Source organism: Stigmatopora nigra, chromosome 9, assembly GCF_051989575.1.
Source record: "Stigmatopora nigra isolate UIUO_SnigA chromosome 9, RoL_Snig_1.1, whole genome shotgun sequence".
Classification (NCBI taxonomy): Eukaryota; Metazoa; Chordata; class Actinopteri; order Syngnathiformes; family Syngnathidae; genus Stigmatopora; species Stigmatopora nigra.
In genome coordinates, this window is record NC_135516.1 from 8,432,220 (window position 1) to 8,447,387 (window position 15,168).

The 15,168-nt window shown below is 36.3% G+C and overlaps 1 protein-coding gene and 1 long non-coding RNA gene across 2 annotated transcripts in view; one reads left to right on the forward strand and one right to left on the reverse strand.

Moving 5' to 3' along the window:
* The window catches only part of LOC144202149 (uncharacterized), a 57,308-nt gene that overhangs the window by 7,801 nt on the left and 34,339 nt on the right, over window positions 1-15,168 (forward strand). The window lies entirely within an intron of this gene.
* Window positions 4,307-8,292, reverse strand: rgs18 (regulator of G protein signaling 18). The gene is made up of 5 exons (XM_077725108.1): window positions 8,007-8,292; window positions 7,483-7,575; window positions 7,280-7,341; window positions 6,697-6,863; window positions 4,307-4,912 (listed from the first exon to the last, which is right to left on the reverse strand). Exons 1-5 carry the CDS (start codon window positions 8,126-8,128, stop codon window positions 4,658-4,660), a joined length of 699 nt encoding a protein of 232 aa, XP_077581234.1. The 5' UTR covers window positions 8,129-8,292; the 3' UTR covers window positions 4,307-4,657.

Genomic DNA, 15,168 nt, shown 5'->3' on the forward strand with positions numbered 1-15,168 from the left:
AAAGTGCTGTTGTGTGTGTGTGTGTGTGCCCATAGGCGTGTGTGTTTGTGTGCATGTGTGTGTGTAGCTGCCATCTTTGCCACACCTCAGAGACAAGAAAGCTTGACAGTGATTAAGCATCACCTCACCTCTTGACCTTTATGTGCTTTGGCTCGATTGGCTCCAAACTCCTGGTGACAGTAACATAAAGGACATTAGCATCAGGATGGAAATTTCTCATTACACTATAATGAAAATTCATCTTTTTAATCTTTTGATTCATACAGCTGTCATTTTATCACTAGCCAACTGCTCAGATAATAACCGAAATACAGTCTTTGGTTCAGGATGGTCAAAACAAGGAAAATGCTTAAAATCTGGTATATCATATAACATCATTTGAGCATGACTTCATTTTACAATGCGCTCCTCTTTCATCACCGTTAATCACAACCCGCCACATGCATAATATATACATACACATACATATATATGTATACACACAAATATTTATAGCTCCCTCTATGTGTGTGCACGTATGTACAACATTTACCACACTTATCCTTCTCACCACTGACTGGCAATGTAAATCTGAACAGGTGATGGAAAATACCATGGCATCTCTTATTTGCATGGTTGTACATGTACAATGACCAAGTTGAGGAATTAGATTTTCAAGGGCACATCCTGTAAACATAATAGCCTGAGTGATTAGTATGGTCTACATGTAAATATAACTTGAAAAAGAATGGTAACACAACTATTCAGGATTTTTTTATTAAACCAAACTATTATCACTCTGCATTTCAAAATACATTTCCTTAAAACTACACTAGGGGGCATTCTGATTCTCCAGCATTTGTAACCCTCTTCATTTTTCTTTTTCTTTTTTACACTATACTATGTATTTCTTCCTACGGTTTGTTCAATTTGCGTTAAAACTCAATTAGGGGTCAAAGTTGATTGCCAGGGTTTCAAACTCTGTGACATCAATTTTATTTGGCATACATCTAATGACTTTTATTCCCTGACTGCATAGAGGGAGCAGAAGTAGTGCAAAATAAACTGTAAATATAAACTTATCTTGTTGCAGAAACATACAAAAGTCCTTGGAAGGCTATTGAATGCCAAAGAGTGGCTGCAAACACAAATTAAACCTACCAGACAGTCAAATGAGCTGCACACTAGGTCATTTATAGCAGCAAAAACTGAAGCCATGTTTGCCTTTTAATCTTTTTAAAGATTTCCATAGACATGAACTTGTATGTGAAGGGGGTTAGTCTTTAAAAAAAAACCTTTTTTGTTTCAATTGTGCAGTGTGTTCTGTAGGTCAGATTGCAATATATTTTCAGTTGAATGGTATTTATTTGTATGGGTTCACTTACTCTCTTCAATGTCCCAAGTGGTGAGTCAGCAAAACCTCTTGAAAAATTGGATCACGCAGCCGCTGACAGCTTAAAGATGGTGAACAATTGGTTGCTAAAATGTGAATTGCTTGAAGGGTTGCTATTCTAAACATAGTCAACGAAATTGAACTGATATTTCATCTAAGATTGAACAGTACCGTGAACAACAATGACAGGCGGCAAAGATATAATGTGTTTGTGCGCATGTACTTTCTGATGCATCACTTATTACGCCGATCAAATGAATATATAGAAAAATAACTTCACACTCGAAAAAATGAACTTCACTACCTTGTAGAAACTGTTCTCCCATTCCAACGTTTGAATATATTCTTATTAATCTACCTGTTATGTTGACATACTTCCATTTATTTTTTCAAAGCTGCAAAATATTTAAGAAGCAACACTAAAAGTGCCAGAGAGGTATTAATTTAACAATACTTTTTTCTCTTCCCTTTAATAGTGGTTTAGTGAGGTTGCTTATGTATTTTAACCGTGGAATTTTCCTTTTAATGGGTGACACAGTGCAAGAATAGTTAGCAAATCTGCCTTGCAGTTTTAGGAACGAGGGTTCAAACCTATGTCGAGTTTGCATGTTCTCCCCAAGCTTCTGTGAATTACTTGAGTTTCTTCCCACATCCCAAAAACATGCATGGTATACTAGTTGAAAAGTCTAAATTGTCTTAAAGTATGAATGTTAGCGTGGATGTTTTTTTTTGTCTCATTGTGCCCTGCTATTGGTTGCCAACCAAATTAAGTTGGCTCACCAATTGGCTATATATGGCTGGGATAGGTTTGAGCAATGCTTTTTAGGATAAGCAGCAAAGAAAATAAATCAATTAATGTTTGTTTTCCTCTGAGTTTGTATACTTTTGAAGCTGAGTTCCTCAGGTTGCAATGCAGCGCAAGTCTCCCATTTAAAAAAAAATGAGGAGAAGAAAAGGGAAAACTGCTAGGAAAGTCTCAGCAGGCAACTAATCTTCAGCAGTGATGAATTTGGCACACCAGCAGAGCTCCTATATTTGTTACCGGATCATTTATTATTTCCCCTCGTGTTCTTTGACTTTCACAGATGAAATCACAACATAAGAGCTGCAATATAGACATGCCTGCCTCTGCTCAATTGATGGAAAATGAATAGAAATTGTTAGCTACTTTGCACAGTAACCAAAGTTGAGATAGGCCCTGTAGAATCCTTGAAGGATCAACTTTTCCAGTTAATGAGCTGTGGAAGGCACACATATGTTCTGAGTAAAGACATGTTGTATATACAGTATATTCTCCCTGGATCCATATAGAATCCCAGAGGTTTAGTGGGGGGTTGGAATTAATACACATTTGTCACAGGAAAAAGCATAGTTTGTGCGTGCATATACACTGACATAAATAATTCCATGATCCTGGTGCGTGTTGATAGGGTTTATTAATTTTTTAGTGAAAAAGGGAGCTCCATACAGTCTCAGGTTTGCCAGCTGTAATATGTATACATGATGTTTCATCTGATTTAAATTTGGCCAGTCAAACAATTAAAGTAATAGACATGGCTCATTAATACAACATTTTAATTGAGAATGTCTCATGGTTAAAAAGAGTGTCATCATCTCATTGATGTCGTAGTCCTTCTAGCGCCCCCCACGATCCTAGTGAGGATAAGTGGTTTGGTAAAAGAATGAATGAATCTTATGACTCTAAAATTGAATTATTATCAAACAGCAAGCTTGGTGACAAACAATAGAAAATATCGATTCAGGCAACCGTGTATGTGCATTTGTAAGACCCTCATTAGAAAGTTTTATTGGCCTCATATCACTATACATCTACACACTCTGCACTTAAAAACAGTTATGGAATTGTAGGACACCTTGAGGGATAAAATAATGAATTTTTTTTTGTTAAGATATGGTCAAATGAACTTGTAACTCGTATCAAACACATTAAAATTGCATGGGGTGCTATATTGCTCGCGGAAGACAAATCACTTGCATTGTAGCATTCTGAATTCAGTTGAATAGATGGAGAACAGAAGGCTATTACAGCACTCTGGTAGAATGCTATTGTAAGATATCACAAAATAACCAGACTTGGCTTTTTAAAAAATCATGAAAAACACTGACTTGTGGGTCTATGTTTATGGTGCAATCTTCCACAATATCTGCTACTTGAAGTTAAAATTTCCCCAAAAACAAACAACTTGTGTGTAAAGGCAGGTTTCGTATCTTCTTAAGATTGGTTACATTTATTTGTATCTTTGAGACAAGTTTGAAATATAGAATGTGTCCCCTGCAAATTGATATATAGTATTTTAAATTATTGCAGAAATGCTTGCTACAACAGAAAAACAGTTTAATTTGGCTTTAATCAACACTTTTGACATATAATTCAATCGAAAAGTAATTATGTTTGCTCAAAAAAAGTACAATTGTGAGGCTTTTTTTATGAACAGGAGTAAATGAAAATTTGTTCTGATAAACTCTTTTAGTACTAGTTGTGAGTAAACCTGTCTAGCAGAATCCACACTTAAAAATACCTTTCAGACCTTTAGATTCATTTAAACTTAGAAGAATGGCAGTGATCATTCACCAAATGGTTCCATGTAATGCAGTAATAAAAAACAAGCTTTTGGAGATGATTTTGTTTTTTAATTAAACACGTGAACGTTTGATTTTGTTGGTTTACTGAGTGCAATTTAGTTATTTCTTTTTTATAGGCAGAGGTTGTTTTCTTAAAATCCTTTTTTGAGGTTGTTTTTCTCTATTACACACTTTTAAATGGGATTCTGAATCAGATGTCTATTAAGTGTAAATATCCTTGAAAAGGAACAGTGGAAGCCAAGTTAATGCTACACTTAAAAATGTTTGCTTCATAGTGAGTCTTCGCAAAAAATAATCCAAAATGATTAGACTTCCAATTATGGGGAGAAATGACTTCAAGTGACATTTTTAGTGAGGATTACGAACACATGTTATCTGCTAAACAGATGAGATCTGAAGCTACATTATTACATCCATATATACTGTATGTAGTTGCAGTACCCAATTACATATTTCTCCAAATAATTCCTATTTGTATGGATCAATGGCTTGTCGCCAGACTCGAACGTTGTTTGAATAATCCAGCATGATTGTAAAAGAAAATTATTCATTTCGCAGACACGTTGGACGATTACCATCTCAAACACAAATCATGCAATTAAAATTCTACAGCTCGCCACTGATTATCACCAATGCAATAATCGTTTTTACGAGTGAGCGGCTATGTCTGAAATGTTATTGCTACCAAGGCGAAGGCTCGGCGTCGTCACCGCCTCGGTCGTTGAACACACAGGAGCGTGACCTTCGGCGAAACATAGGGACTCCCGGGCCTCTCTTGCTTGTGAGGCGTAAATAAAGGTCTGAATGCAGGAATCTTGGATAGGAGTCTTTTTTCATCAGGCTGTACACTTTCATCTGGGCCTCTTCGAAACAGCTGCTGGTGGGCTGTGATAAGTTTTTCTGGATGACCATTTTGCTTCTATAGTCAATGTTGACCTGAATAGCAAAAAAACAAACAAAAAAAACCCCACATACTTTTAATATGGAAGAGAATACTGAATCTGAATAATGTATACCTAAGCAGGATAGCAGCCATCGACAGACTTGGAGGGCAACTGTCTGACTAAAAGACCCTTTCTTGGTACTTTTTCATCTTTTTGCAGGACTCCGGTAGTGAGTTGTTGTTTCATGTGCCTGCGACTCTTGTTTGTCACTGAGTTCAAACACTTTTTTCTCGAGTTTTTCTCAGTATGTGTAACATAATTTGAAGTTGTTAAGTTTTGTGTTTACTTCTGTTCGCTCCGCTGTCAAACGTTGGCTTCCTTCCCCCTCACACCTACACACTTGCAATTCCATCACATTGGTAGATAGATGTCTTTTCTTTGCATTTCTTATTCATTTTAATGGCTAAATGAATCATTTTCTGATCTTTTTTTCATTTGAAAACAATTTATGTTTAAGTTAAACCATTTCAAAGGGATCAAACTACACTAAGTTTGTGTGAAAAATTGTTTGCAAATGAAAAAAGATCCCTATAATATAAAAAGTTTGGATTTTATTTACTGCGCGCCATATGATTGCTGCTGCGCAGAGAAGACGAGAGTAGTGCGCAACTTAGAGGGAAGATTGGGTTTAAGGGGTAAAAAAGATTGGGAAACAGATTATGCAAATTCAATTAAAAATATGCACCTCAATATTTGTATTTGCGTATTTATGAGATCATGACGTTTGTTAACCATGTAGTGATTTCATCGCTTATCTCACGTCACCACTGGCAACATAACATACAGTATTTGCCGCAATCATTAATTTTCGGTATCAGCTCACCATGAGCATCCTGTAAGCGTCCTTTCATTTTCATTTTGAATCAATTGAGTGAATATCACTGCCAAAATGAATGATTACCATGATATTGCATTACTGTCAATGCATGGTGTCTCTCAGCATTCTCAGCATAATTAAAAGCCAGCAGAGCTGGTTGGCACTTTTCTTTCATCTGTTCTGAATTTAGGAACATTTAAAAAAATATATTATAAAGCTAAACATTGACAAGATAAAAGATAATATGGGGGGTTTATAAATAACAGGTTTCTTGGCACATGAGCCACAATCATTTGCATTTAGAGTAAAAATAATTTTCACACACAAACTAAAACCTTTGCTGTGCTTATTCGTGATAAGGAATGCAATTTTTTTGGATTGTAGTTTGAGGGTTAATAATTCAAAAGAAAAATACACTTATTATTATTAATATTCTTGTGTTAAATTGTGAAAGTTTCTCTCTTGTGACCGCGAAACACTCCATCTGGTATTGTGGGTAGAGCAGGTGCATTCATCTCGCGACAAATCAAATGCAGTATATATGCAGAAGCAACAAATGTGCATATTTAGGTTGACAATCATCTTGCTAGACATTGTGTGCAGGCACACCATTCTCCACTTCTGCGAGGAGTCGCTGCCACAAAGTGGGCGCCTAATCTTAATGGTCTGATGGGGTCAAATCATCATCCACAATGCAAACAGAAAACCTTATAAAGTTCAGCTATATCGCACCGGCTGCTTTGTGGTACTTTGTTGAGATGCCTCACCAAACTGCGCTACTGTCGCGCTCCGCCAAGCGTTCATAAGGGTCGACTAGATTCCTGACCCGGTAATCATTGAGAATTCATCCGCCAATGCTTCTTATTGCTATGTCATGAATATTCTAAACCTCCAAATACATAGTGACAGCCCAAAAAAAAATACAGTTTCATTTCTAGCCACAAATGAATATGCAATACCTCTTTAGGTGCATCCGACTGGATAAAAACCGTGTAAATATTTTTGGCTTTGGACATCAGCTTCTTATCAGAGTCAGAGGTCTTGAATTCCTCACAAGCCAGCCAGAACTCTAGATTTTCCTCACTGAATTCGGAGTGTAGGAACTCCGAGAAAGTTTCGACCCCATCTGATTTAAAGAAACAAACAAAGATGTACAGAGAGTTCATTGCGAAACTGAGTTTAAAAAAAGGGATAGGTAATTGGGGAAAAAAGATATGCGAATGGGGAATAAACTTTCTATAACTTCTACATTTAAAAGTGAGTAATATGTGCTCAGTGCATACAAACATTGAAATTACCCAAGAGAATCTGTCACATTTACAATTGTTATTTCCATAGTTTCAGACTCAGTAGTGTAACTGAAGCCTCTTGAGTACAAGCAGTTGTTTGTGGCTTAATGTGTCGCAAAAGGGCAATTTTGAAGGAGGAATTCAGAAACATTAATGTATGCATCAAAGTTGATTATGCAATCCTAAAAACTCCACATATTAATAATGCTGAATTTGAATTCCAACATTTTCTAGTCCGTATCAGAAATACGACCTGCGTTCTTCATCAGTTCTTCAAATGAGGTGCTCCACTGCAGAGCCGTTTCTGCCGAAATGCTGAGGAAAGATGTAGAAAAGCTTGTTCAGCGATTCGGCACTAGGGTTCGGGATGCATCTTAAGCCCCCCCACCTTTTTTTTCTTTTCTATAACGGAGTCAAATTTGCACATCCATGAGAAATCAATCTAATTTGTCTCACTTGCTGGGTTGGTACTTCCTCTGTTGACTGACATTTTCATGCGAGCCAGACCTGGTGAAACTTCCACGACTCTTCCTCTCCTTTTCTTGCTTTCTGCATACAAAAGAGAAGACGTCAAGGTCTATAAACGTACGGTCTTGGATTCTTTAACCATATCTGAAAGACTCTTCTCAGACACAATTCCACTTGTTTTAGATGACTGTACAATACATATCATTTCAGTGAGAGGTAGTAGACATTACTCAGTCTTGTTGCACATGCTCTAAACTTCCAAAAAATGGCTTTGTGAGTTTATTAGACTTGGCTGCACCCTTCACCGAGGTTATGACACATGTCAAGACTTTTCAATCACACTTACCAGGTTAGTCATTAATGTAATGCCCCCAAAATACATAATCTCCTTTTCAAAATAGATCATTGCTGAGACATAAATATTGCCCTAAGGATTTCAAAGAGCAGGAGCAGTAGGAATTTAATTCCAATGTTTGTTTTATGATTTTAAAGGGTTTAAAGAGTCAACCGACCTGCTTTTGTCAGCCTTCATTGTTGGTTCTTGTTTGTCTCGTGGACGGAGCCTTTTGAAACACGCTTCCTCCTTTTGGGCCATGAAGTTAAATTGAGGAAACAAGAAAACAAGTGTTTCCATGCTGTTTTGTCTGTATCTTGTGTGCAAAAGAGCACGACACAAATAGTTCAGTGAAAAACGTTGAAGCCGTCATCGTCGTTCTGTAAACTACGTTTGCATTTCGTTTCCCATCTCTTTTGTGAGACTTCCTGTAATGTTTTCAAACCTCACTGCTGACGGCTCTTATCAAGACCGAGAAACCCCTGTTGTGTTCAACATCCTGTCCTGTCAAGAGTTTTTGTACGACTGCAATTTTTAAAAACGGAATAATCCCTGTAGTGTTTTCTATAATGTGTTTCAACACTTAAAAAAATAATAATAATAGGGAACTACAGCTTTACTCAGAAAACTAAAAAAAAACTACTTGTTTTTGAGCTAGAATGAGTATAACTTGTATAATATTTTGCACCATTCAGATAGCTAGACAAGCAATCAATATGGTAAAATGCAGTGTTTTCGAATTTAAATACATTGTAATTTGAGTGTGTAATTTAAATTTGACCATTTGTGTTTATTTTATGACAAAAGACTCAAAAGTTTTCTTTATTATTATGACCTTTTAAGGGCAAATACTTTTACTATAAGCTTTTTTCTTTCTTTCATCTCCACATGTGCAGTTGAAATGAGGTGTGAATGTCGGCTTGACAATAGATTGATTGCAAACTCACTAAAATTGCAGAGTACAGCCCAGCAAATTTTTCCATTTATCATGGAGGGTTCTCCAGAGAAATGTTGGAAATATAAAGCCCCAAAGCACAAACATTTGCACAAACACAGCAAAGCGAGAGTACGACACCTGTGAAACTTCAGGCCTAATCAAAATCTCTCTCAAAGTCACATTAAAATCAACACATTGATTACAAGAGACACACGATGTGCCACAAACGTACGCAGCTCCAACCCAATGATCCAATAAAGTGAAACTGCGGTATCCTTTCCCTTCAGGTAAACAATGGACAGCTGAATCACTAAAACCAAATTGAATAGCAGTCATTTAGTTTAGCTGTATGTATTTGCCTGCTGTCAACATACCAGATGAGAGAAGTAACAAAATCAATACGCAGAGCAGTGCCCCGAAGGTGCTCCCACCAGCTGGGTGCAAAAGATTAGGGATGCTCTATTTTATCATTCTGAAATAATATTCCCATTTACACATTTAATTCTGTAACTATTTCACCAACTGTTTTTTTTTCTTCATAGTTGTTCACCCATAAAATGAAAAAGGGCAAAGGCAAGTGTGTAATAGTGCTATAAAGACTCTAAAAGCAATCCTTCCCGAAAAGAGATTTTCTTTACATGTCGAAGCTAAGCAGGAAGTGGTACTCAAGCGTGAAAGCAACACCACAAACCCACCCGTGTAATGTGAAGGTCATGTAAATCATATTGAAGAACATGATCGCTATGTATGTGTATTGATTTGTTTGAAAAGCGGGAACTTGTCTGAACTGGGAAGTGATGGAAGTGAAACTCAATGTTGGTTGAAGCAGGAAGGCGGGGTGTTATTTCCTCTCTAATGTGTCCAGTCTGCCACTTGAGATCTTGGTCTTCGGATTTTGTCATTCTGTCAGCCTACAAAGATCACATACATTATATATTATGGATGAATTGAAATTAATATTCTTGGCCTAAAAGCAAGAGCAAATATGAAACACAAATTGAAACCAATTTCCATACTTAATATATTCTTTATATTTCCAGTTATACAAAAATATAAGCCAATTATTATTTAGATCTAATTCATTTATTTAGTTAAAATACATTAAAAAAAAACATGATCTTTGAGCATAGCGACTCAGAAAATCAATGAATACATACATTTGGTCTGACATTAGAACATTTTTGTTTGTATTTTATGCTACCGGTGCCAACAATTTCATCTGCCGTTGCTGTCTTTTTATTATTATTAATTTTTCAAACATAGGTGATATTTTTATTGTTAATGACCCATAGTTTAGATGTGTATGGATGAGCCTTTCATAATTCAAGGCTTAGATACATATTCACATATGATAAAGCCCAAGTTAGATGTGAAAAGAACGCAACTGGAATCTTTATGCTTTGCCAAGATATCAGATTTACACATTTTACATATATGGGCCAAATATCCAAATTGACCTTTAATAAGAAAAGAGCATGTTACTGGGCCTTTTGTCTGCACCAAAGCAGCTTCTGCTTTCAGTACTCTTTTTTTTTTTTGTTTGTTGTTGTTTTGTTTGTTTGATGTTTTTCTTTTTAAATAAGAGAAGTATATATGCATTAAAAGAAAGGTTTTCCTGGAATCAATTTATCTTCCAATCTCACTATCAACAAGAAAAAGTGCTTCCAAACAATGTCGGAGAAAATTGCAGACTTTTAACCGAGTAAGATGGCAAACAAACCCATCAGTAAATGGCTTGGTGTGAAAGAGACAACTATTGGCTGCCTTCTTCAAAAAGTGAAGGAGACGCATAAAATGCCATCAATTGCCTGCTGTCTCGATGCCCATTCAACATACTACCTTGTGGATAGAGAATAGGAAATGTAAGAGAGTAGCCTCAAAGTAGAGAGCAGGAACAGAATCATTGATTTCAAGGCAATAGGGACCTATGTATCCATGAAAAAATTGGCACCACTGCAAGCGTAATGGGCTGAAATTAAGCCGTGTTCACAAGGTCTCCCCTGCTTGAGAGACAACAAAAGCGTATGCATGCCTGCTTCAAGTTAGCCAAGGAAAATGACTGACTGTGAAGATTGGGTTCATGTGCCAAAAAACAGTTTATTGTTTATGAAATGTACTGTACTACATTACAAATTGGTCTTCAAAAATCCCTCAACAGTCAAATTAGAGTTGACTTGCTGCAATTGACATTATCAATATTATTTCTAAGGCATGAATACCAGGGATTATTGCTTTTATAGAATTTATATAAAATCCTATAAGTTCTTGAGGTGATCCTTAAGTTTTGAGAATTGCGGTTACAATTATTTTTGTTGAAACACCCCAACGAGTTCATGTCAAAAGGCTCTTTTGTTTCCTTCTTTTTTTAGCAGTGTTGTTTGCATTCCATGTGTATGTTGACTCTGAAATAGTAATGTGTTTTGTTTCTCGTGGGTTGCTAATGAGTCCAAGCCAAACAGGGCCTCGTATCACCAAGCTGGTCATTTCAGGCACTGTATGCGAATTGCATTTGTATTTGGAAAAAAAAATCAAAAAAAAGAAACTACTTTTTCTCATGAACACACCAAACTTGTTTCAATTCTGAATGGTGTTTTTTTTTTTTTGTAAAACCTTGCCGCTGTGTTCCTTCTGCACTAATGATGACTGGATGGTCGATGTGTCCATACAAGAAAACAAACCAAAAACTTTTTATTCTATAAACCTGTATGCTCCTTTAGCTCTATTGTGGGGCCAATTAAACTGACACAAATGCTTTCCTTTTAATGCATATCATATGTGAGAAGATGTAATACAAAGATAGGGATAGATACATAAAAGAAAGATAAATAGAAAAGGTTTCTGGCAGCAATTAACCAAGAAGATGACATTTCTTCTTTCTTGCAAAACCTTTCTTCCATTTGATCACAATATAAAAGCTATTGCCAGCAAATCTGATGTATCTATTGTACAATTTCAGGAAAACGTTTCCACTTACAACTAGCTCTCAGAAGAGAACCATGACCCACCTGACCTTTTCTTCCAAAAGAGAAAAAACAAGTACTTGTTTTCATTTAATTCCAACTTATAAAGTAAAAATGTTCCAAAATGTTTCACTTGGAATATTATAGTAAAAAATAATGATTCTACAGGTTACAGAATATGAATGAATACATAAATGAGATAATTAATTAAACCCAAATGTGGGTTACCGGGGCCTAAGCTAAAAAGAAAAAAGATGTCTTCCACTGCATAGGCTTGCAATCAGCTGTAGGATCTCCCTTTTCACATTTTACAAGAATGTCGAGAGCTTCCAGTAAGTCAACTCCACATGCTGCTGCTGTGTCAGAAAAGCAGCTTGTCGTGGCATCATAAGTGAAACAACTGCTCAGGTGACAAGATTAAGGTGCATTAGGCTCCATTATATGGCAGCACTGTGTCAAAAAGACATTAGTTTAGACAGGGAAAAGCACTGATTTAGGATATGCTGAAGCAATGTTACCTTGGTAAAACCTTTGTCTATGGAAAAATTGAATTTTTAAAGTCAAGTCCAGAGTAAAATGAAGCAGCCATCTAGTTTTTTTTTTTTGTACATTGAGATGTTTTTACACGGATGTCAGATGTAGTAATTCCAGCTGGTATAGAAACTTAAGCTATTACCAGTTGCACCACAGGTAAACCTTTTCATGCCCCTACGCAGCAAATAAGAAAATAGATTGAATGATGACTTTTTCCCCTTTGCGATCCAACAGTATATTTGGTGATTTGTCCATATACCATTCACATACAGGGAGTTTTTTTTCCTACATTGTGGTCTCGGCTTACGCATTTGGAAATAAGCAGCCGGCTGCATGAGATCTTGCCCTCTGTTACACGTGCAATTGTTAGTGACATTCAACTCGCTTCAACTCATACAGCACTGCAGCCAGTCAGATGATAAGAGGCAGAGCACAATTGCATTTATAGGCTGTAGTATTGGTGTCTGCAATAGTGATGTTTTCAATGATTTTTAGCAAGTGAGTGGGTCATGGTTTCAGCGTATCCACAATTGAAACCCTTATTTTATTTCTGTGGCCGTTTTGATTATTATTTTGATTCATTATATTTGTTAAAAACAGTGTGTCTGTGCTGTGCCAAAATAATTTCAGATAAATTTGAGCTATTTCACATATACAACTTGGCTTTCTTTGGGGATCTTATCAAAAGGCTGCAGCAAGCGTTACGGAAATAGGAGATGAGTTGGGAACAAAAAGGAAGATTATTAGATGTCTACATTGTTTCATCCTTTGATGCAATTTTCACATGTCTTACGATTCCACGTTCAACTATTACCTGGCATAGGTTCTATGTCCCAGGAAGGAATTAGTTTTACCACTTTATTGGGCACCCATTTAATTCATTGGTAGCCATTAAGGGTCCTAGACATCCAATCCATTTTGAGTGGGAGAGGCTGGGAGTGAATGAGTGAATGCCCTTCAAGTCACAATGGAGTGAACCTCTTCTTCTCGCTGTCAATGATACTTGAACATTAGCATTCATAGGCTGTCCTCCCAATTTGAATGATTTGGGAACTTGTTTTTGTCAATGGCAGCTAATAAGTAAAATACTACAATTTATTTTAGTGAGGATTGTAATCATATTTTATTTCTGTTTTGTTTATTTTTATTTACTTTTATTTATTTATTCAAATGTTCTTATGTCAAATTTAGTTTTTAATTGGCTTTTCATCGATGTTATAGGATTTTATTAATTCATTTCAAAATAGATCAAAGTAATGACCTCATATTTCGGATCAAGTATGAAGGCCATTCTTTTTAATAGTACTATTATTATTGTGGCCTATGTGACGTAAAATGTTATTTGCATGCATGTGTATGCCATGTCTTTATGGGGAAAAGTTGTTTGTTATGACCAAAAATAGTCCTTTGAGCTTAAGAACAGAACCCCAAATGTGAAAGAGGGGAGCAGCAGCATGATATTATAGAGCTGTTTTCCTACTAGGGAGAAATGATGCACTGGTCAAAACAGATTGCATCATGCGGAAAGAACATTATGTGAAGACACTGCAGCAGCATCTAAAGATCTCTGCTGGAAAGTTAAAATTTGGCCATGAATGGTTATTCCAAACCAAGTTAATATTACTTAAATATTGTGGTGCTTGGACAACATTATCAATTAGATCCCATTTTAAAGCGACCCTCGCATCTCTGATGATGGAATATTGGAGCCTTTTTATAAAACACCATATTTTTTAGTTCACACTTTTTGAACAATGCAATGCTTTATGATTGATAACCCTAATCCAGGTTTAAACTATATTCATCAGACTGAACAATTGTGAGACTTGCAACAACAGAAACTACTAAGCATGTAGTATTTGAATTTGTGGATGCACACGTACATTACAAAACTGGCAAGAAAATATAGTTATCTTAAATTTTGTCTTGCTTCCTGAGACGTCTTCTTAGGATCATTAGGCGAGGAGACAAAATGCGCATTTCGTCCAGCAAAGTGCATAATGCTTGCTTTATGAAAATGTAAAACCAAGACTTTGGGTTGAAGAATTGGATTATTTTCACTTATATGACAAGACTGTAAACAGGATAGATCTTTTGTTTGTGTCTACTTGCTCCATGAGTCAGGGGTTTAGTGAGCGCAAGCTTTTCTGCCTACTCTTGCGAAATGCTAAAAGATTCCTGATTACCATACCCATTGTAGGAAAGGTAATTTTTCACATTTTATTTGCATTCCTTGCCAGAATAATATTTTCAAATGAAAACAAACCACCCTGCCTGTTATTGTTATCGCATTCTACTTTGCTACTGAAGCTTCTTCCAAGAGAGTTCAATCTCAAAGCTCTTTCTCACCCTGAACTTAAGCACTTATAGACGTTTATGTCGTGTTGTGGTCTATCTGGCAACAATGAGCCGTGTGAACATGACGGTGTCAAGAGAAAGGCTGCTGCATGAGTGCGAGACCACTCTGTGAGTGATGTGCTTGTAAACAGAGCTGGACACAATTCTTTATCATGGCTATTTGAGACTCTCAAGTAATCAAGTCCACATGCCAATAGTGATGGATTCCATTCTGCGGCCACTCTTTAGCCAACTACACAAATGCACACACACGCACACTCAATTTGAAATTTACATGCCCGAGCTGTTTTTAATCAATAAACATTTTGTCTTGAAAAGACAATGGCCCGTAAGCTGTTTTTATAAACGGATTAAACTTACAAACACCTGAAAATGGTGCTATTTAACTGTATAATCTTTTTTTCAAGCGATGCATTAAAGAATAACAATGAATGAATGAATGATACAGTGCTTCAAGTAACATTTATGCATGTGAACTTAAAATATATACATAAATGGTATCCAGTAACGTTGTACGGTTATATATTATGAACCCGATTCTCTAAAATTAA

Bases quoted from the DNA above. Each gene is read 5' to 3' on its own strand.
- rgs18 (XM_077725108.1), bottom strand. From the start codon at position 8,128: ATGGAAACACTTGTTTTCTTGTTTCCTCAATTTAACTTCATGGCCCAA. The intron at 7,576-8,006 runs GTCGGTTGACTC...TTTTGTATGCAG, and splicing joins ATGAAGGCTGACAAAAGCAG to AAAGCAAGAAAAGGAGAGGA. The intron at 4,913-6,696 runs GTATTGCATATT...TTTGCTATTCAG, and splicing joins AGTCGGATGCACCTAAAGAG to GTCAACATTGACTATAGAAG.